Source organism: Convolutriloba macropyga, chromosome 15, assembly GCF_964194025.1.
Source record: "Convolutriloba macropyga chromosome 15, txConMacr16.3, whole genome shotgun sequence".
NCBI lineage: Eukaryota > Metazoa > Xenacoelomorpha > Acoela > Convolutidae > Convolutriloba > Convolutriloba macropyga.
In genome coordinates, this window is record NC_134482.1 from 2340616 (window position 1) to 2361241 (window position 20626).

The 20626-nt window shown below is 32.1% G+C and overlaps 2 protein-coding genes across 3 annotated transcripts in view; both read left to right on the forward strand.

Moving 5' to 3' along the window:
- LOC142354549 (ephrin type-B receptor 3-like) overlaps positions 1–604 on the forward strand; it is a 60032-nt gene extending 59428 nt beyond the window's left edge. The window contains exon 19 of the mRNA XM_075406869.1: positions 62–604. Within this exon, the coding sequence (XP_075262984.1) occupies positions 62–345 (284 nt within the window). The 3' untranslated portion in view covers positions 346–604. The remainder of the gene's footprint in view (positions 1–61) is intronic.
- LOC142354692 (uncharacterized) overlaps positions 1–20626 on the forward strand; it is a 361988-nt gene that overhangs the window by 277345 nt on the left and 64017 nt on the right. The gene's annotated exons all lie outside the window — the stretch shown is intronic.

Sequence of the window (20626 nt, forward strand, 5' to 3'; positions counted from 1 at the left end):
GTTGATCTCAAAAACGTGGGTGTTATTATATCAGGTGTTCATTAATTATTGTTTTGTTCAGCAATGGGCGTGACAGATACGTCATCAGACCCCAGAAGGTGTAGCTCCTTCATCTCAACTCTCCCCTCCTCCTCTCTGTCTGATCAACACCACAACAACAGCAGTAGCAATAACAACAACAACAACCAACACCACCCAAACAACCATCATTATCATCTTCATTATCAACAACAGCAACACCCACAACATCAAAATGCTAAACGACTCAACAGCCCCGCAGCTTCTGTGATGGCTGCTGTTCCTGATCACAGTAACAGTCGGGATAATTGTGAAACTGAAATATAGTCACAGGCGACCGTATCTGACAAGAAATGGGCTAATCCTGTTGGAAGTTGGGCCGGAATGGACGAAGAAAAATCTGATTAGACATTGGACAATCGAAGTAGTGAAGTTAAAAAAAAACTGAAATAGAACAGAGATTATTTTGAAGTTATTTATCATTGTTGTGTTACTACAACCGTCTTTACACTTTACGCCCTCTCTATCTTGTACGACTATTTATAATGAATGCCGTTTAGATTGATTTAATTTAGCATTTCGAAAATACCCATTTTACTGATAGCAGTCTCGACTAATTAAAACGAATAAAAAACAAGGCAAATTGCTCACCTGAACTTTCATAGGCCATTTTCCTTTGAATATTCGGTGGTATCTTTGGATATCGATTTTAAGTTAATTGGGTTGCACTATAAAAATTATTTTAATTTCAAACCTACAAATCTACTATTTTCCGTATGACTGGCTATACATGGATTCTCCACACCTCACTGTCAACTTATGTATTCAAACTAATTGCATTAGTTATACCCTATATCAATTTTTGGCTTGTAACTTCTTTTAAATCTATATATTAATTCTAACTCGAATGCTATACCACCATGTTTAAGCGCCTATCTTCACATGTTTTAGCGTCCCTTAAACATGCAGCCTAGCGTAATGCATGCATCCTATACCACCATGTTTAAGCGCCAATCTTCACATGTTTTAAGGGTCCTTAAACATGCAGCGTGTTCTGTGACTTGGTTTTATGTATGTGCGTGCGTGTGTCCATGAGCATGCATGCGTATGTGTGTGTGCGCGTGTGTGTGTGTGTGCGTGTGTGTGCACGTAGGCATTTAAATGACCATTTTGCTCTTTTTGGTTTTGGGACGTTCAATTCGTTTTCGAACGTTTGCTTGCTTTTCAAACGTTCGATTTGTTTTCGAACGTTCTTTTAACTTGACCGCTTACGTCTATGTGACTGTGTTTGTGTGTGTGTGTGTGTGTTTGTGACCTTCAACTGATAAAATTTAACTGACGTTAACCATGGCTTGGAGTACAACCACTGAATTTTATCATTGTGCGTTTGTGTGTGAACCTGTTTGCGCGCGCGCGCGTGTGTGTGTATGTATGTGTGTTTAGGTGCACGCGTGTAAAACCTTGAACTGTTGACATTTAACTGAGGTTAACCGTTACATTGAATTGCTTTAAATGCAATACTGATTATTCTTTTTACATATTATCATTCGTTTTTGCATATCCCAGATGGCCAACGATTTGGTAAGCATCGATTGGTGATCAAAATTAATTAGGGCGGGCAGGTCTGAACTGGTCTAAAGGTTTGTGAGGTTTTGCTCAGATTTTTTTTCATTTTTTCAGACTCTTATCCTGCAATTCAGTTATCCTCCTGACTTTTCTTCGCTATAACTTTTGTTCGCTTCTCTTGGCTAAAACGTTCTTCGCTTTTCTTCGTTAAAGCTAACTTTCAGACATGACTGCTTTACCAATAAAAAGACTGCAGCAAAGCTTTAAAGCTGAGATCGAAAAATTTGAGCAACAAATTATGGTTGCTGTTGAGCGGTTGCAGACGGCATTAATTTATTCTGTCTATAAAACGAAAAACCAAGAGTCTGACAGAAAGAAACTCAAAAAGTTGAGCAGAGCCTTCAAAAAGTGCCCCGAAATAGATAAATTGAGAGCAACTATCAAAAAGACCTTCTTTTGCTCACTTTCCCCACTTTCATTTCTCACTTTCTTTTTCTTTTCTCACTTTCTTTTCTCACTTTCTTTTCTCACTTTCTTTTCTCACTTTCTTTTCTCACTTTCTTTTCTCACTTTCTTTTCTCACTTCCTTTTCTCACTTTCTTTTCTCACGTTCTTTTCTCACTTACTTTTCTCACTTTCTTTTCTCACTTTCTTTTCTCAATTTCTTTTCTCAATTTCTTTTCTCACTTTTTTCTCACTTTCCTCACTCTCTTTTCTCACTTTCTTTTCTCACTTTTCTCACTTTCTTTTCTCACTTTCTTTTCTCACTTTCTTTTCTCACTTTCTTTTCTCACTTTCTTTTCTCATTTTCTTTTTTCCACTTTCTTTTCTCACTTTCTTTTCTCACTTTCTTTTCTCACTTTTTTTTCTCACTTTTTTTCACTTTTTTTCTCACTTTTTTTCTCACTTTCTTTTCTCACTTTTCTCATTTTTTCTTACTTTCCTCACTTTCTTTTCTCACTTTTTTTCTCACTTTCCTCACTTTCTTTTCTCACTTTCTTTTCTCACTTTCTTTTCTCACTTTCTTTTCTCACTTTCTTTTCTCACTTTCTTTTCTCACTTTCTTTTCTCACTTTCTTTTCTCACTTTCTTTTCTCACTTTCTTTTCTCACTTTCTTTTCTCACTTTCGTTCACTTTTTTTGCACTTTTCTCACTTTCTTTTCTGTCTTCTCTCTTTCGTTTCTCACTTTCTTTTCTCACTTTCCTCACTTTCTTTTCTCACTTTCTTCTCTCACTTTCTTTTCTCACTTTCTTTTCTCACTTTCTTTTCTCACTTTCTTTTCTCACTTTCTTTTCTCACTTTTTTTCTCACTTTGTCTCACTTTTTCTCACTTTTTTCGCACTTTTTCCGCACTTTTCTCACTTTCTTTTCCCACTTTCTTTTCTCACTTTTTTTCTAACTTTCTTTTCTCACTTCTCACTTTCTCTCTTTCTTTTCTGTCTTTCTTTTCTCACTTTCTTTTCTCACTTTCTCTTCTCACTTTCTTTTCTCACTTTCTTTTCTCACTTTCTTTTCTCACTTTCTTTTCTCACTTTCTTTTCTTCCTCACTTTCTTTTCTCACTTTCCTCACTTTCTTTCCTCACTTTCTTTCCTCACTTTCTTTTCTCACTTTCTTTTCTCACTTTCTTTTCTCACTTTTTTCTCACTTTTATCTCACTTTTTTTCACTTTTTTCTCACTTTTTTTCTCACTTTTTTCTCAATTTCTTTTCTCACTTCTCGCAATTTTTTCGCACTTTTCTCACTTTCTTTTCCTACTTTCTTTTCTCACTTCCTTTTCTCACTTTCTTTTCTCACTTCTCACTTTCTCTTTCTTTTCTCACTTTCTTTTCTCACTTTCTTTTCTCACTTTCTTTTCTCATTTTCTTTTCTCACTTTCTTTTCTCACTTTCTTTTCTGACTTTCTTTTCTCACTTACTTTTATCACTTGCTTTTCTCACTTTCTGTTCTCACTTTGTTTTCTAACTTTCTTTTCTCACTTTCCTTTCTCACTTTCTTTTCTCACTTTCTTTTCTCACTCTCTTTTCTCACTCTCTTTTCTCACTCTCTTTTCTCACTCTCTTTTCTCACTCTCTTTTCTCACTCTCTTTTCTCACTCTCTTTTCTCACTCTCTTTTCTCTCTCTTTTCTCACTCTCTTTTCTCACTCTCTTTTCTCACTCTCTTTTCTCACTCTCTTTTCTCACTCTCTTTTCTCACTCTCTTTTCCCACTTTCTTTTCCCACTTTCTTTTCTAACTCTCTTTTCTCACTGTCTTTTCTCACTCTTTTCTCACTCTCTTTTCTCACTTTTTTTCTCACTTTTTTTTCTCACTTTTTTCTCACTTTTTTCTCACTTTTTTTCTCACTTTTTATCACTTTTTTTCTCACTTTTTTTCTCACTTTCTTTTCTCACTTTCTTCTCTCACTTTCTTTCTTTCTTTTCTCACTTTCCTTTCTCACTCACTTTTATCACTTTCTTTTCTCTTTCTTTTCTCACTTTTTTTTCTCACTTTCTCACTTTCTTTTCTCACTTGTTTCACTTTCTTTTCTCACTTTCTTTCACTTTCTTTTCTCACTTTCTTTTTTCACTTTTTCTCACTTTCGTTTCCACTCTTTTTTCTCATTTTCTTTTCTCATTTTTTCCTTATTCTCACTTTCTTTTCTCACTTTCTTTTCTCTCTTTCTTTTCTCACTTTCTTTTCTCACTTTCTTTTCTCACTTACTTTTCTCACTTACTTTTCTCACTTACTTTTCTCACTTTCTCACTTTCTTTTCTCACTTTCTTGTCTCACTTTCTTGTCTCACTTTCTTTTCTCACTTTCTTTCACTTTCTTTTCTCACTTTCTTTTTTCACTTTTTCTCACTTTCGTTTCCACTCTCTTTTCTCATTTTCTTTTCTCATTTTTTCCTTTTTCTCACTTTCTTTTCTCACTTTCTTTTCTCTCTTTCTTTTCTCTCTTTCTTTTCTCTTTCTTTTCTCACTTTCTTTTCTCACTTTCTTTTCTCACTTACTTTTCTCACTTTTTTTTCTAACTTTCTTTTCTCACTTTCTTTTCTCACTTTCTTTTCTCACTTTCTTTTCTCACTTTCTTTTCCCACTTTCTTTTCTCACTTTCTTTTCTCACTTTCTTTTCTCACTTTCTTTTCTCACTTTCTTTTCTCACTTTCTTATCTCACTTTCTTTTCTTTATTTCTTTTCTTTATTTCTTTTCTCACTTTCTTTTCTCACTTTCTTTTCGCACTTTCTTTTCGCACTTTCTTTTCTCACTTTCTTTTCTCACTTTCTTTTCTCACTTTCTTTTCTCACTTTCTTTTCTCACTTTCTTTTCTCACTTTCTTTTCTCACTTTCTTTTCTCACTTTCCTATCTCACTTTCTTATCTCACTTTATTATCTCACTTTCTTATCTCATTTTATTATCTCACTTTCTTATCTCTTTCTTTCTCACTTTCTTTTCCAACTTTCTTTTCTCACTTTCTTTTCTCACTTTCTTTTCTCACTTTTTTTTCACTTTCTTTTTCGCACTTTCTTTGCTCACTTTGTTTTCTCACTTTCTTTTCTCACTTTCTTTTCTCTTTTTCTTTTCTCACTCTCTTTTCTCCCGTTCTTTTCTCACTTTCTTCTCTTTTTCTTTTCTCATTTTCTTTTCTCACTTACTTTCCTCACTTTCTTTTCTCACTTTCTTTTTTCCCTTTTTTTTCTCACTTTCTTTTCTCACTTTCTTTTTTCACGTTCTTTTTTCACTTTTTATCTCACTTTCTTATCTCACTTTCTTATCTCACTTTTTTATCTCACTTTTTTATCCCACTTTCTTTTCTCACTTTCTTTTCTCACTTTCTTTTCTCACTTTCTTTTCTCACTTTCTTTTCTCACTTTCTTTTCTCACTTTCTTTTCTCACTTTCTTTTCTCACTTTCCTATCTCACTTTCTTATCTCACTTTATTATCTCACTTTCTTATCTCATTTTATTATCTCACTTTCTTATCTCTTTCTTTCTCACTTTCTTTTCCAACTTTCTTTTCTCACTTTCTTTTCTCACTTTCTTTTCTCACTTTTTTTTCACTTTCTTTTTCGCACTTTCTTTGCTCACTTTGTTTTCTCACTTTCTTTTCTCACTTTCTTTTCTCTTTTTCTTTTCTCACTCTCTTTTCTCCCGTTCTTTTCTCACTTTCTTCTCTTTTTCTTTTCTCATTTTCTTTTCTCACTTACTTTCCTCACTTTCTTTTCTCACTTTCTTTTTTCCCTTTTTTTTCTCACTTTCTTTTCTCACTTTCTTTTTTCACGTTCTTTTTTCACTTTTTATCTCACTTTCTTATCTCACTTTCTTATCTCACTTTTTTATCTCACTTTTTTATCCCACTTTCTTTTCTCAATTTCTTTTCTCACTTTCTTTTCTCACTTTCTTTTCTCACTTTCTTTTCTCACTTTCTTTTCTCACTTTCTTTTCTCACTTTCTTTTCTCACTTTTTCTCACTTTCCTTTCTCACTTTCTTTTCTCACTTTCTTTTCTCACTTTCTTTTCTCACTTTCTTATCTCACATTCTCATCTCTCCTTCTTTTCTCAATTTCTTTTCTCACTTTCTTTTCTCACTTTCTTTTCTCACTTTCTTTTCTCACTTTTCTCACTTTATTTTCTCACTTTCTTTTCTCACTCTCTTTTCTCACTCTCTTTCCTCACTCTCCTTTCTCACTCTCTTTTCTCACTTTCTTTTCTAACTCTTTTCTCACTCTCTTTTCTCACTCTTTTCTCACTCTCTTTTCTCACTCTCTTTTCTCACTCTTTTCTCACTCTCTTTTCTCAGTTTTTTTCCCACTTTTTTTTCTCACTTTTTTTTCTCACTTCTTTTTCTCACTTTTTTTTCTCACTTTTTTTTCTCACTTTTTTTTTCTCACTTTTTTTTCTCACTTTTTTTTCTCACTTTTTTTTCTCACTTTTTTATCACTTTTTTTTCTCACTTTTTTATCACTTTTTTTCTCACTTTTTTTTCTCACTTTCTTTTCTCACTTTCTTTTCTCACTTTCTTTTCTCACTTTCTTTTCTCACTTTCTTTTCTCACTTTCTTTTCTCACTTTCTTTTCTCACTTTCTTTTCTCACTTTTTTTCTCACTTTCCTTTCTCACTTTCTTTTCTCACTTTCTTTTCTCACTTTCTTTTCTCACTTTCTTATCTCACATTCTCATCTCTCCTTCTTTTCTCAATTTCTTTTCTCACTTTCTTTTCTCACTTTCTTTTCTCACTTTCTTTTCTCACTTTTCTCACTTTCTTTTCTCACTTTCTTTTCTCACTCTCTTTTCTCACTCTCTTTCCTCACTCTCCTTTCTCACTCTCTTTTCTCACTTTCTTTTCTAACTCTTTTCTCACTCTCTTTTCTCACTCTTTTCTCACTCTCTTTTCTCACTCTCTTTTCTCACTCTTTTCTCACTCTCTTTTCTCAGTTTTTTTCCCACTTTTTTTTCTCACTTTTTTTTCTCACTTTTTTTTCTCACTTTTTTTTCTCACTTTTTTTTCTCACTTTTTTATCACTTTTTTTTCTCACTTTTTTATCACTTTTTTTCTCACTTTTTTTTCTCACTTTCTTTTCTCACTTTCTTTTCTCACTTTCTTCTCTCACTTTCTTTCTTTTCTCACTTTCTTTTCTCACTCACTTTTATCACTTTCTTTTCTCACTTTCTTTTCTCACTTTCTTTTCTCACTTTCTTTTCTCACTTTCTTTTCTCACTTTCTTGTCTCACTTTCTTGTCTCACTTTCTTTTCTCACTTTCTTTCACTTTCTTTTCTCACTTTCTTTTTTCACTTTTTCTCACTTTCGTTTCCACTCTCTTTTCTCATTTTCTTTTCTCATTTTTTCCTCTTTTTTCTCACTTTCTTTTCTCAGTTTCTTTTCTAACTTTCTTTTCTAATTTCTTTTCTCATTTTCTTTTCTCACTTTCTTTTCTGACTTTCTTTTCTCACTTTCTTTTCTCACTTTCTTTTCTCACTTTCTTTTCTCACTTTCTTTTCTCACTTTCTTTTCTCACTTTCTTTTTCCCACTTTCTTTTCTCACTTTCTTTTCTCACTTTCTTATCTCACTTTCTTTTCTTTTTTTCTTTTCTTTATTTCTTTTCTCACTTTCTTTTTTCACTTTCTTTTCTCACTTTCTTTTCTCACTTTCTTTTCTCGCTTTCTTTTCTCACTTTTTTTTCTCACTTTCTTTTCTTACTTTCTTATCTCACTTTCTTATCTCACTTTCTTATCTCTCTTTCTTTTCTCACTTTCTTTTCTGACTTTCTTTTCCAACTTTCTTTTCTCACTTTCTTTTCTCACTTTTTTTTCCCACTTTTTTTCTCACTTTTTTTTCTCAATTTTTTTTCTCACTTTTTTTCTCACTTTTTTTTTCTCACTTTTTTATCACTTTTTTCTCACTTTTTTTCTCACTTTCTTTTCTCACTTTCTTTTCTCACTTTCTTCTCTCACTTTCTTTCTTTCATTTCTCACTTTCTCTTCTCACTCACTTTTATCAGTTTCTTTTCTCACTTTCTTTTATCACTTTCTTTTCTCACTTTCTCACTTTCTTTTCTCACTTTCTTGTCTCACTTTCTTTTCTCACTTTCCTTCACTTTCTTTTCTCACTTTCTTTTTTCACTTTTTCTCACTTTCGTTTCCACTCTTTTCTCATTTTCCTCATTTTTTCCTTTTTCTCACTTTCTTTTCTCTCTTTCTTTTCTCTCTTTCTTTTCTCTTTCTTTTCTCACTTTCTTTTCTCACTTTCTTTTCTAACTTTCTTTTCTAACTTTCTTTTCTAACTTTCTTTTCTCACTTTCTTTTCTCACTTTCTTTTCTGACTTTCTTTTCTCACTTTCTTTTCTCACTTTCTTTTCTCACTTTCTTTTCTCACTTTCTTTTCTCACTTTCTTTTCTCATTTTCTTTTCTCACTTTCTTTTCTCACTTTCTTTTCTCACTTTCTTTTCTCACTTTCTTTTCTCACTTTCTTTTTCCCACTTTCTTTTCTCACTTTCTTTTCTCACTTTCTTATCTCACTTTCTTTTCTTTTTTTCTTTTCTTTATTTCTTTTCTCACTTTCTTTTCTCACTTTCTTTTCTCACTTTCTTTTCTCACTTTCTTTTCTCGCTTTCTTTTCTCACTTTTTTTTCTCACTTTCTTTTCTTACTTTCTTATCTCACTTTCTTATCTCACTTTCTTATCTCTCTTTCTTTTCTCACTTTCTTTTCTGACTTTCTTTTCCAACTTTCTTTTCTCACTTTCTTTTCTCACTTTCTTTCCCACTTTTTTTCTCACTTTTTTTTCTCAATTTTTTTTCTCACTTTTTTTCTCACTTTTTTTTTCTCACTTTTTTATCACTTTTTTCTCACTTTTTTTCTCACTTTCTTTTCTCACTTTCTTTTCTCACTTTCTTTTCTCACTTTCTTTTCTAACTTTCTTTTCTAACTTTCTTTTCTAACTTTCTTTTCTCACTTTCTTTTCTCACTTTCTTTTCTGACTTTCTTTTCTCACTTTCTTTTCTCACTTTCTTTTCTCACTTTCTTTTCTCACTTTCTTTTCTCACTTTCTTTTCTCATTTTCTTTTCTCACTTTCTTTTCTCACTTTCTTTTCTCACTTTCTTTTCTCACTTTCTTTTCTCACTTTCTTTTTCCCACTTTCTTTTCTCACTTTCTTTTCTCACTTTCTTATCTCACTTTCTTTTCTTTTTTTCTTTTCTTTATTTCTTTTCTCACTTTCTTTTCTCACTTTCTTTTCTCACTTTCTTTTCTCACTTTCTTTTCTCGCTTTCTTTTCTCACTTTTTTTTCTCACTTTCTTTTCTTACTTTCTTATCTCACTTTCTTATCTCACTTTCTTATCTCTCTTTCTTTTCTCACTTTCTTTTCTGACTTTCTTTTCCAACTTTCTTTTCTCACTTTCTTTTCTCACTTTCTTTCCCACTTTTTTTCTCACTTTTTTTTCTCAATTTTTTTTCTCACTTTTTTTCTCACTTTTTTTTTCTCACTTTTTTATCACTTTTTTCTCACTTTTTTTCTCACTTTCTTTTCTCACTTTCTTTTCTCACTTTCTTCTCTCACTTTCTTTCTTTCATTTCTCACTTTCTCTTCTCACTCACTTTTATCAGTTTCTTTTCTCACTTTCTTTTATCACTTTCTTTTCTCACTTTCTCACTTTCTTTTCTCACTTTCTTGTCTCACTTTCTTTTCTCACTTTCCTTCACTTTCTTTTCTCACTTTCTTTTTTCACTTTTTCTCACTTTCGTTTCCACTCTTTTCTCATTTTCCTCATTTTTTCCTTTTTCTCACTTTCTTTTCTCTCTTTCTTTTCTCTCTTTCTTTTCTCTTTCTTTTCTCACTTTCTTTTCTCACTTTCTTTTCTAACTTTCTTTTCTAACTTTCTTTTCTAACTTTCTTTTCTCACTTTCTTTTCTCACTTTCTTTTCTGACTTTCTTTTCTCACTTTCTTTTCTCACTTTCTTTTCTCACTTTCTTTTCTCACTTTCTTTTCTCACTTTCTTTTCTCATTTTCTTTTCTCACTTTCTTTTCTCACTTTCTTTTCTCACATTCTTATCTCACTTTCTTATCTCACTTTCTTTTCTTTATTTCTTTTCTTTATTTCTTTTCTCACTTTGTTTTCTCACATTCTTTTCTCACTTTCTTTTCTCGCTTTCTTTTCTCACTTTCTTTTCTTACTTTCTTTTCTTACTTTCTTATCTCACTTTCTTATCTCACTTTCTTATCTCTCTTTCTTTTCTCACTTTCTTTTCTGACTTTCTTTTCCAACTTTCTTTTCTCACTTTCTTTTCTCACTTTCTTTTCTCACTTTTTTTTCACTTTCTTTTTCGCACTTTCTTTGCTCACTTTGTTTTCTCACTTTCTTTTCTCGCTTTCTTTTCTCTTTTTCTTTTCTCACTCTCTTTTCTCCCGTTTTTTTCTCACTTTCTTTTCTCTTTTTCTTTTCTCATTTTCTTTTCTCACTTTCTTTTTTCACTTTCTTTTCTCACTTTCTTTTTTCACTTTCTTTTCTCACTTTCTTTTCTCACTTTCTTTTCTAACTTTCTTTTCTAACTTTCTTTTCTAACTTTCTGTTCTCACTTTCTTTTCTCACTTTCTTTTCTGACTTTCTTTTCTCACTTTCTTTTCTCACTTTCTTTTCTCACTTTCTTTTCTCACTTTCTTTTCTCACTTTCTTTTCTCACTTTCTTATCTCACTTTCTTTTCTTTTTTTCTTTTCTTTATTTCTTTTCTCACTTTCTTTTCTCACATTCTTTTCTCACTTTCTTTTCTCACTTTCTTTTCTCGCTTTCTTTTCTCGCTTTCTTTTCTCACTTTCTTTTCTTATCTAACTTTCTTATCTCACTTTCTTATCTCTCTTTCTTTTCTCACTTTCTTTTCTGACTTTCTTTTCCAACTTTCTTTTCTCACTTTCTTTTCTCACTTTTTTTTCACTTTCTTTTTCGCACTTTCTTTGCTCACTTTGTTTTCTCATTTTCTTTTCTCGCTTTCTTTTCTCTTTTTCTTTTCTCATTTTCTTTTCTCACTTATTTTCCTCACTTTCTATTCTCACTTTCTTTCTTCACTTTCTTTTCTCACTTTCTTTTCTCACTTTCTTTTCTCACTTTTTTATCTCACTTTCTCATCTCACTTTCTTATCTCACTTTTTTATCCCACTTTCTTATCCCACTTTCTTTTCTCACTTTCTTTTCTCACTTTCTTTTCTCACTTTCTTTTCTCACTTTCTTTTCTCACTTTCTTTTCTCACTTTCTTTTCTCACTTTTTTTCTCACTTTTTTCTCACTTTCTTTTCTCACTTTCTTTTCTCACTTTCTTTTCTCACTTTCTTTTCTCACTTTCTTATCTCACTTTCTCATCTCTCCTTCTTTTGTCACTTTCTTTTCTCCCTTTCTTTTCCAACTTTCTTTTCTCACTTTCTTTTCTCACTTTTTTTCACTTTCTTTTTCCCACTTTCTTTGCTCACTTTTTTTTCTCACTTTCTTTTCTTTTTTTCTTTTCTCTTTTTCTTTTCACTTTCTTTTCTCGTTTTTTTCTCACTTTCTTTTCTCACTTCCATATCTCACTCGCTTCTCCCACTTTCTTTCTGCCTTCCTTTTCTCACTTTCTTATCTCACTTTTTTATCCCACTTTCTTATCCCACTTTCTTTTTTTCACTTTCTTTTCTCACTTTCTTTTCTCACTTTCTTTTCTCACTTTCTTTTCTCACTTTTTTTCTCACTTTTTTTCTCACTTTTTTTCTCACTTTCTTTTCTCACTTTCTCATCTCTCCTTCTTTTCTCACTTTCTTTTCTCACTTTCTTTTCTCACTTTCTTTTCTCACTTTCTTATCTCACTTTCTCATCTCTCCTTCTTTTCTCACTTTCTTTTCTCACTTTCTTTTCCAACTTTCTTTTCTCACTTTCTTTTCTCACTTTTTTTTCACTTTCTTTTTCCCACTTTCTTTGCTGACTTTCTTTTCTCACTTTCTTTTCTCTTTTTCTTTTCTCTTTTTCTTTTCTCTTTTTCTTTTCAGTTTCTTTTCTCGTTTTTTTCTCACTTTCTTTTCTCACTTCCATTTCTCATCTGCTTTTCCCACTTTCTTTTTCCCTTCCTTTTCTCGCTTTCTTTTCTCATTTTTTCCTCCATTCTTTCTAACTTTCTTTTCTCACTTTCCTCACTTTCTTTTCTCATTTTTTTTTCTCACTTTCTTTTCTCACTTTCTCTTCTCACTTTCTTTTCTCACTTTCTTTTCTCACTTTCTTTTCTCACTTTTTTCCTCACTTTCTTTTCCCACTTTCTTCCACTTTCTTTTCTCACTCTCTTTTATCACTTTTTCTCCCTTTCTCTTCTCACTTTCTTTTCTCACTTTATTTTCTCACTTTCTTAAAGCACGGATTTAAGATTACGTCGTATGTGACGACCTCATCTACTGTAATAGATTGTTAATGTTCACCTCCAATTATGATGGAGTCAGATTGGCCAAGTCCTTCACTTCGACACGTTTGGACTTTTCATCTCCAGCTTTCGCGCTCCCAGTTGGTCGGCACTTGCAGCACATGTAATCCCCTAGGGGCTTTCAGCTGTAAGTGCCGCAGCTCTTTTGAGTATGGGGGAGATGAATCGTTCATTCGTGTTTGGGTGTTGGACTTGGAATTTATAGGTAATTTGGGAGTATAAAATGTGATCTCGAAAAATGCGATTTTTTTCCGAAAAATTAGGATTTAATTCTCATCCGCTCTTTGCCTGTTTTACCGCACCTTAAACATATAGATTAATGTTTTATATGAGTTGCGCTCTGCTAAGCTATGTAGAAGTTCGTTATCTGTACAAGTCTTAGCGGTACTAAAATTTGCAGGATATCTCAGCCAATTAAGTCTTTCTTTTCTTACTTTCTTATCTCACTTTCTTATCTCACTTTCTTATCTCTCTTTCTTTTCTCACTTTCTTTTCCAACTTTCTTTTCTCACTTTCTTTTCTCACTTTCTTTTCTCACTTTTTTTTTCACTTTCTTTTTTGCACTTTCTTTGCTCACTTTTGTTTCTCACTTTCTTTTCTCGCTTTCTTTTCTCTTTTTCTTTTCTCACTCTTTTCTCCCGTTCTTTTCTCACTTTCTTTTCTCTTTTTCTTTTCTCATTTTCTTTTCTCACTTACTTTCCTCACTTTCTTTTCTCACTTTCTTTTATCACTTTCTTTTCTCACTTTCTTTTCTCACTTTCTTTTCTCACTTTTTTATCTCACTTTCTCATCTCACTTTCTTATCTCACTTTTTTATCCCACTTTCTTATCCCACTTTCTTTTCTCACTTTATTTTCTCACTTTCTTTTCTCACTTTCTTTTCTCACTTTCTTTTCTCACTTTCTTTTCTCACTGTCTTTTCTCACTTTCTTTTGTCACTTTTTTTTCTCACTTTTTTTTTCTCACTTTTTTTCTCACTTTCTTTTCTCACTTTCTTTTCTCACTTTCTTTTCTCACTTTCTTTTCTCACTTTCTTATCTCACTTTCTCATCTCTCCTTCTTTTGTCACTTTCTTTTCTCAATTTCTTTTCCAACTTTCTTTTCTCACTTTCTTTTCTCACTTTTTTTCACTTTCTTTTTCCCACTTTCTTTGCTCACTTTTTTTCTCAATTTCTTTTCTCTTTTTCTTTTCTCTTTTTCTTTTCACTTTCTTTTCTCGTTTTTTTCTCACTTTCTTTTCTCACTTCCATTTCTCACTTGCTTCTCCCACTTTCTTTCTGCCTTCCTTTTCTCACTTTCTTATCTCACTTTTTTATCCCACTTTCTTATCCCACTTTCTTTTTTCACTTTCTTTTCTCACTTTCTTTTCTCACTTTCTTTTCTCACTTTCTTTTCTCACTTTCTTTTCTCACTTTCTTTTCTCACTTTCTTTTCTCACTTTTTTTCTCACTTTTTTTCTCACTTTCTTTTCTCACTTTCTTTTCTCACTTTCTTTTCTCACTTTCTTTTCCAACTTTCTTTTCTCACTTTCTTTTCTCACTTTTTTTTCACTTTCTTTTTCCCACTTTCTTTGCTGACTTTCTTTTCTCACTTTCTTTTCTCTTTTTCTTTTCTCTTTTTCTTTTCTCTTTTTTTTCAGTTTCTTTTCTTGTTTTTTTCTCACTTTCTTTTCTCACTTCCATTTCTCACTTGCTTTTCCCACTTTTCTTTTCTCACTTTCTTTTCTTTTCTCACTTTCTTTTCTCACTTTCTTTTCTCACTTTTTTTCTCACTTTTTTTCTCACTTTCTTTTCTCACTTTCTTTTCTCACTTTCTTTTCTCACTTTCTTTTCCAACTTTCTTTTCTCACTTTCTTTTCTCACTTTTTTTTCACTTTCTTTTTCCCACTTTCTTTGCTGACTTTCTTTTCTCACTTTCTTTTCTCTTTTTCTTTTCTCTTTTTCTTTTCTCTTTTTTTTCAGTTTCTTTTCTTGTTTTTTTCTCACTTTCTTTTCTCACTTCCATTTCTCACTTGCTTTTCCCACTTTTCTTTTCTCACTTTCTTTTCTTTTCTCACTTTCTTTTCTCACTTTTTTTCTCACTTTTTTTCTCACTTTCTTTTCTCACTTTCTTTTCTCACTTTCTTTTCTCACTTTCTTTTCCAACTTTCTTTTCTCACTTTCTTTTCTCACTTTTTTTTCACTTTCTTTTTCCCACTTTCTTTGCTGACTTTCTTTTCTCACTTTCTTTTCTCTTTTTCTTTTCTCTTTTTCTTTTCTCTTTTTTTTTCAGTTTCTTTTCTCGTTTTTTTCTCACCTTCTTTTCTCACTTCCATTTCTCACTTGCTTTCTTTCTCCCTTCCTTTTCTCGCTTTCTTTTCTCATTTTTTCCTCCATTTTTTCTAACTTTCTTTTCTCACTTTCCTCACTTTCTTTTCTCACTTTTTTTTCTCACTTTCTTTTCTCACTTTCTCTTCTCACTTTCTTTTCTCACTTTCTTTTCTCACTTTCTTTTCTCACTTTTTTCCTCACTTTCTTTTCCCACTTTCTTCCACTTTCTTTTCTCACTATCTTTTATCACTTTTTCTCCCTTTCTCTTCTCACTTTCTTTTCTCACTTTATTTTCTCACTTTCTTAAAGCACGGATTTAAGATTACGTCGTATGTGACGACCTCATCTACTGTAATAGATTGTTAATGTTCACCTCCAATTATGATGGAGTCAGATTGGCCAAGTCCTTCCCTTGGCCACGTTTGGACTTTTCATCTCCAGCTTTCGCGCTCCCAGTTGGTCGGCACTTGCAGCACATGTAATCCCCTAGGGGCTTTCAGCTGTAAGTGCCGCAGCTCTTTTGAGTATGGGGGAGATGAATCGTTCATTCGTGTTTGGGTGTTGGACTTGGAATTTATAGGTAATTTGGGAGTATAAAATGTGATCTCGAAAGATGCGATTTTTTTCGAAAAATTAGGATTTAATTCTCATCCGCTCGTTGCCTGTTTTACCGCACCTTAAACATATAGATTAATGTTTTATATGAGTTGCGCTCTGCTAAGCTATGTAGAAGTTCGTTATCTGTACAAGTCTTAGCGGTACTAAAATTTGCAGGATATCTCAGCCAATTAAGTCTTTAATAAAAAAATTGGTGTTACTTGGGTAATTTACGAAACAAAACACATCGATAACTTAACGTAATACCTCTGGCTGTTGAAGGATGGGCATGGCTTACAGCCCGAGCTGATACAAAAAAATCTCAATTTTAAACCTATTCTTTTAAATGATTTTTTTTTGCGATGCTTTTGCAGGCCTGCTAGTTAATATTTAAATTCTCGGTGACTAAATGAAACTAACGTGATTAATTCTTGTCTTCTGAGAACCTACTCAATCAACAAGCGTCGACTATTGATAGAAAGAGAAACAGTTTCGGTACCATCAGATATATCGATGTTAGAAATTAGGATCAATTGTGAACCAAAATAGTTTTTGAAGCTCGAACTTATTAATCAACTAGAACGTTTCTTATATTAGATTTAGTATTTTTGAAAATAGTGAACTAATAAAATTAAGGATTAAATAACCAGTTATGATATTATCGGAGCTGCTTTTTAACGCTGAGGATTATTGTTATGAGACTGCAAAACGTGATAGAGAGTTCACAAAGCTACAGTTAAAACTAAGTTAAAAACAGATTCTGATACGCGATTTGAAAGTTGAGGTAAATAAGAATCAAATTTTGCCTAAAAAACGAAATCAGAGTAAACTGCATGATTTGGAGACTAAAGCTCAATGTAAAATGGAGTTCAATGTTTTCGATGACCAAGTAACTCCTGATTTATTGGAAAGCTTAAGTTTTTACTAGCCTAACAAAACTCAACTAACGTTTTACCGTCAGAACAAAGAAATTTTTAAAGTGCTCTAAAAACCCTATTGCCAGAGCCTTGCGATGGTTGAACTGAAGTCAATTTTTTGCATGACTTCAGTTCAACCATTTTTTTGCATTTTTTGCATAAATTGTTACCCAATTTATACTTCTACTAATATTTCAATGCATAGGCCAATTTCAAGTGTGTGGCATAACTCATTCTGTTTGCTATTGTTCACAATTTTTGTAAAAACTATCGTGGCTAAAATTTAAAAGATTGTAACTACCAAAATTTTTTAAAATTGTCCCATACTTTGAACAAAAAGTTGACCAGGCTTCAAATAATTGTTGAAATTTCCAAAATCTCTAGATCTTTACACATATAACAAATTTCGCCTACAGCACAGAACTAACGTACCAAATAATTTTAAAATGGTTTAAAAACACCGATTGCAAGGACTTTGTTCTGTTAAAACCAGTCAAATCTCGAAAAAAAACTGCGTTGATTTATGTTTCTACAAATGCTTCAAAGCCCTGGGCAAGCTCAGGGGTGTTTGAAAGCTCATTTTGTTGCTTAAATTGTTTATTTAAGTTTTAAATATTTATATTGGTTTTGTTACAACTGTTTTCTACCAAGGAGTTTTAATATTGTCCTAAAATTTGAACATAAAATTGATCAAACTTCAAATTTCGAATTCCGAAACCTATAGATTCTTACTAAGATAACAAACCTCCCCCACAGGACAACAAAAATACTAAATTTTTTGAAAATTTTATCGAAAAATGGTGTAATTGTGATTTGTGATAATTGACGTAATTTGTAATAATTGTCAGTGGATAATCATTAAAAGTTGATAAGTATCAAAATTTTTAAATTTGTAGCAAAAATTTAGCAAAAAAACGAAGCAATTTTTTTTTGCTTATTGAATGTTGCCTTGTTTAAATTCAAAAACCTAAAAATTTTTAGTAGCATAACAAAGCTCGAATAACGGACTTAACGTCAATACAAATAACCTTCAAATGTACACCAAAAGGTTGAATGCACAGTCCTTTTAATGTTTTAAAGGAGGTCAGTTTCGGCAAAAACTCGTTAGTTGAATTACCAATATTTCACTGACTAGGCCGAGTTTAAGAGTGTATGATAGCTCGATTTTCTGAATTTTTCAAGTATGTTGTAAGTAACTAAAATAGTTTATCTTCAAAGGTCAATTATTACTGAAGTTTTATAAAAATTTCGGCGATTGTCCGAAAAATTGAGAAAATTTCAAAAAAATTAATAAATTTCAACTTTATAAATTGAAACAACGTGTAATTTTTTGGAATCATAACACATCTCAACTAACAAAAATAACTCTAATACAAAAAACATTTAAAGTATCTTCAAAAAAAGCGATTGAAAGAGCTCTCTTAATGCTTACAAATCAGGCCAAACTATCAAAAAATTTTAAAAAATACAAGTTATTTTGTTTAGGAATTTTTTATTTTGGAAATTTTCCAAAAAAAAACATGTTGTTGGGTTTTAGCATTTTTTGTTGGGTTTTAGAAAAACATGCCGTACCACATAAATGCCGTACCTTCGATGAAAAACATGCCGTACCTTCGATGCCGAACCACATAAATAGTTAACCAACAAAATGAGATTACTGGAAATCTTACTCATTGAACAAAATTTAATTCGATCAAATAAATGAGAACAAAATTTGTATCTCCCGATTGTAACCAGTGAGTGCCAAAAGCCTTATTTCTCAGCCCTCTCATCTTCTTTTTGTTCACAAATTATCTGCCCGAAACAATAAAAAAACAAAAAATTTAAATTATGCCGTTTACTTCAAAGCAATTGTCCCTGTTCAGGACTAAATGAACAAAGAGGACAGAAGGTATTAAAAACCGGATGCCGAAACCAAGAAAAAAATGTTTTGAACCTAAATAAGGCATTGAAAGTCACATTCATGCAAAAAACTATTGCAATTAAACCAATTTAAAAAATTTTATGCCTGTAAAACTAAATTAAGTGCCACCACTGGTTATGTGTGCCCATAGCGGTTTTTGGATCCCAAAGGCGCCTGTCCAACAGAAGGAACTTGCATGAAATCTAAAAACTCCAACATCATGCTACGAAATGGATACTGAATTAATATAAAAACTATCGAAAAAGATTCGAAGTATATGAATTACATCCGCTGAGCCTATATGTTTAAGGCGTTGCTTCCTGTTTTTAGTATTATAACAAAAATGGGAATAAGACGTTGAATCATCTGGAACATATTTAATTTGCGAAAGAGCCTATTTTACAAAATGAAGCGCGAGAGTTCAGCATTCTCAAAAGTCGTATAAAAAACAGAAACTTTTTCGAAGAAAGAAATTGCTCTTCATTTATCTGTCAAGATTCTTCCACAAAAACGGGGTTGAGTTGAACAAAACTAATCTGCAAAAACTGCATTGGAATTTTTCAGGAAACGCTATTACATTTTTCAGGAAACTCTATAGTAATACAACTATATAACGTAACAACCACTCCAAATCTGCTTTTTGTTCATTTGTTTTTGGAATCGCATCTGAAAAGCGTGCATGACGTCATTTCCCACCTAATTGAGCAAGTTTTTTTGTTGATTCGCTTGATTGAGTTTTTGGTGCCACGTGACTTACCTCACTCTCAAAAATGACTCCCAAGTTTTAAAATTGACAATTCAAAGAGATAAGGTCAAGTGAGTGTGTGTCATTCTAAATGAAGGTCGTTTAGGAGCAACTAATAGAGTCAGCGATAGCATATATTCTCCCAATCTAACTATAACATCTCATTTTTTAATGAAAAGAGTTTTGGTCTGTCTTTTTATTGTTTTTTAAGACTGCAGATCTACAAAGAGATTGCGACTATTTTCTGGCAATCAGGCAGCCATGTATATTATTATTAATGGTGTAGTTTTGAATTTTTACTGATCAATGAAAGATATTTTTGAATTTTTTGAGAGCTCAAAAAAACCCTCAGTGTTGAACCTTGATAAATCAACGGACGGGATTAGGTAAGAAACATTGTTCTAAAAAATGCCGAAAATTACTGCAGCCCCTAACCACCATCCTCCAAAAGTGTATCCAAAAAAAGTGCTCGTCTACATAATGGAAATAATTTAATTAACACCAATAATCAAAAAAGGCAGTTAAGTTGACATCACTTGATATCGCCCAATTAGACTTCTCTTCTGCATATCAAACTTTTTAGAGAAAATTTTATTGGATGAAATCTAGGGGTTCTTTCATTAAAGGATCTATTCAAGTGGTATTTATTAACGTCGATGGACCACACTTCAAATAAATTGTTCATTTGTTCAAATTTAGGAACCCAACGATCTGGAACTCGCGAAAGATTTTCCTCTTTTGGTATCTCAATCTAAAATTGTAAAATTTCGAGTCTCCAGTTTGTTACCAGTGGAGTGGCACAATTGTCAGTTCGCAACCCAATCCTCTTCCTATTGCTCATAAATGATCTGCCCTGCCCTGAAAATGTCAAAACCAAAGCTTAATCTATGCCAATTACTTCAAAGCAATTGTCCGTGATCAGGACTAAATGAAGAAAAGTACTGAAATTATATAAAAATGGCTCCAGATGAAAAAAAGGATGCCAAAACCAAAAAATAACAATTTGAACTTAGGAAGGGACTTGAATTCGCATTCATGCTAATAAACTTAAGCAAAATACGTCCTTGAGAAATTTAGATCTTATTTAACTGTTAATCAAATTTGCTATAGACGACAAACTAAAACAATGGGTTCTCTCTCCAAAACTAAACTCAACTTAAAAAATTGTATCATTGTAAAATTAAATTAATTTCCTGCACTGGTTATGTAGTTCCCATAGCGTTTTGTGGCTCCAAAAGCGGCTACCTAACAGAAGGAACTTGCATGAATTCATAAAATTCCATTATCAGGCAACGAAATGGATACTGAATTCATATGTTAATAATCGAAAAAAATTGAAGCACTTAAAATATATCCCTTGAGCCTGTATTTTCAAAAGCAATGCTGTTTTAGCTCTTACTAAGAAAATGAGAATAAGACATTGAATCATCTGAAACACATTTAATTTGCAAAAAAGACCCTACTTTACAAAGAGAAAAGTGAGAGTACAGCATTCTCAAAAGTCGTATGTAAAACGGATGACATTTTTTTGATGAATTAAATTGCTCTTCATTTATGTGTCAAGGTTCTTCCAAGAAAACGGGATTGAGTTGAACAAAACTAATCTGCAAAAATTGTATTGGAATATTTGACGAAACACTATTACAATTTTCAGGAAAT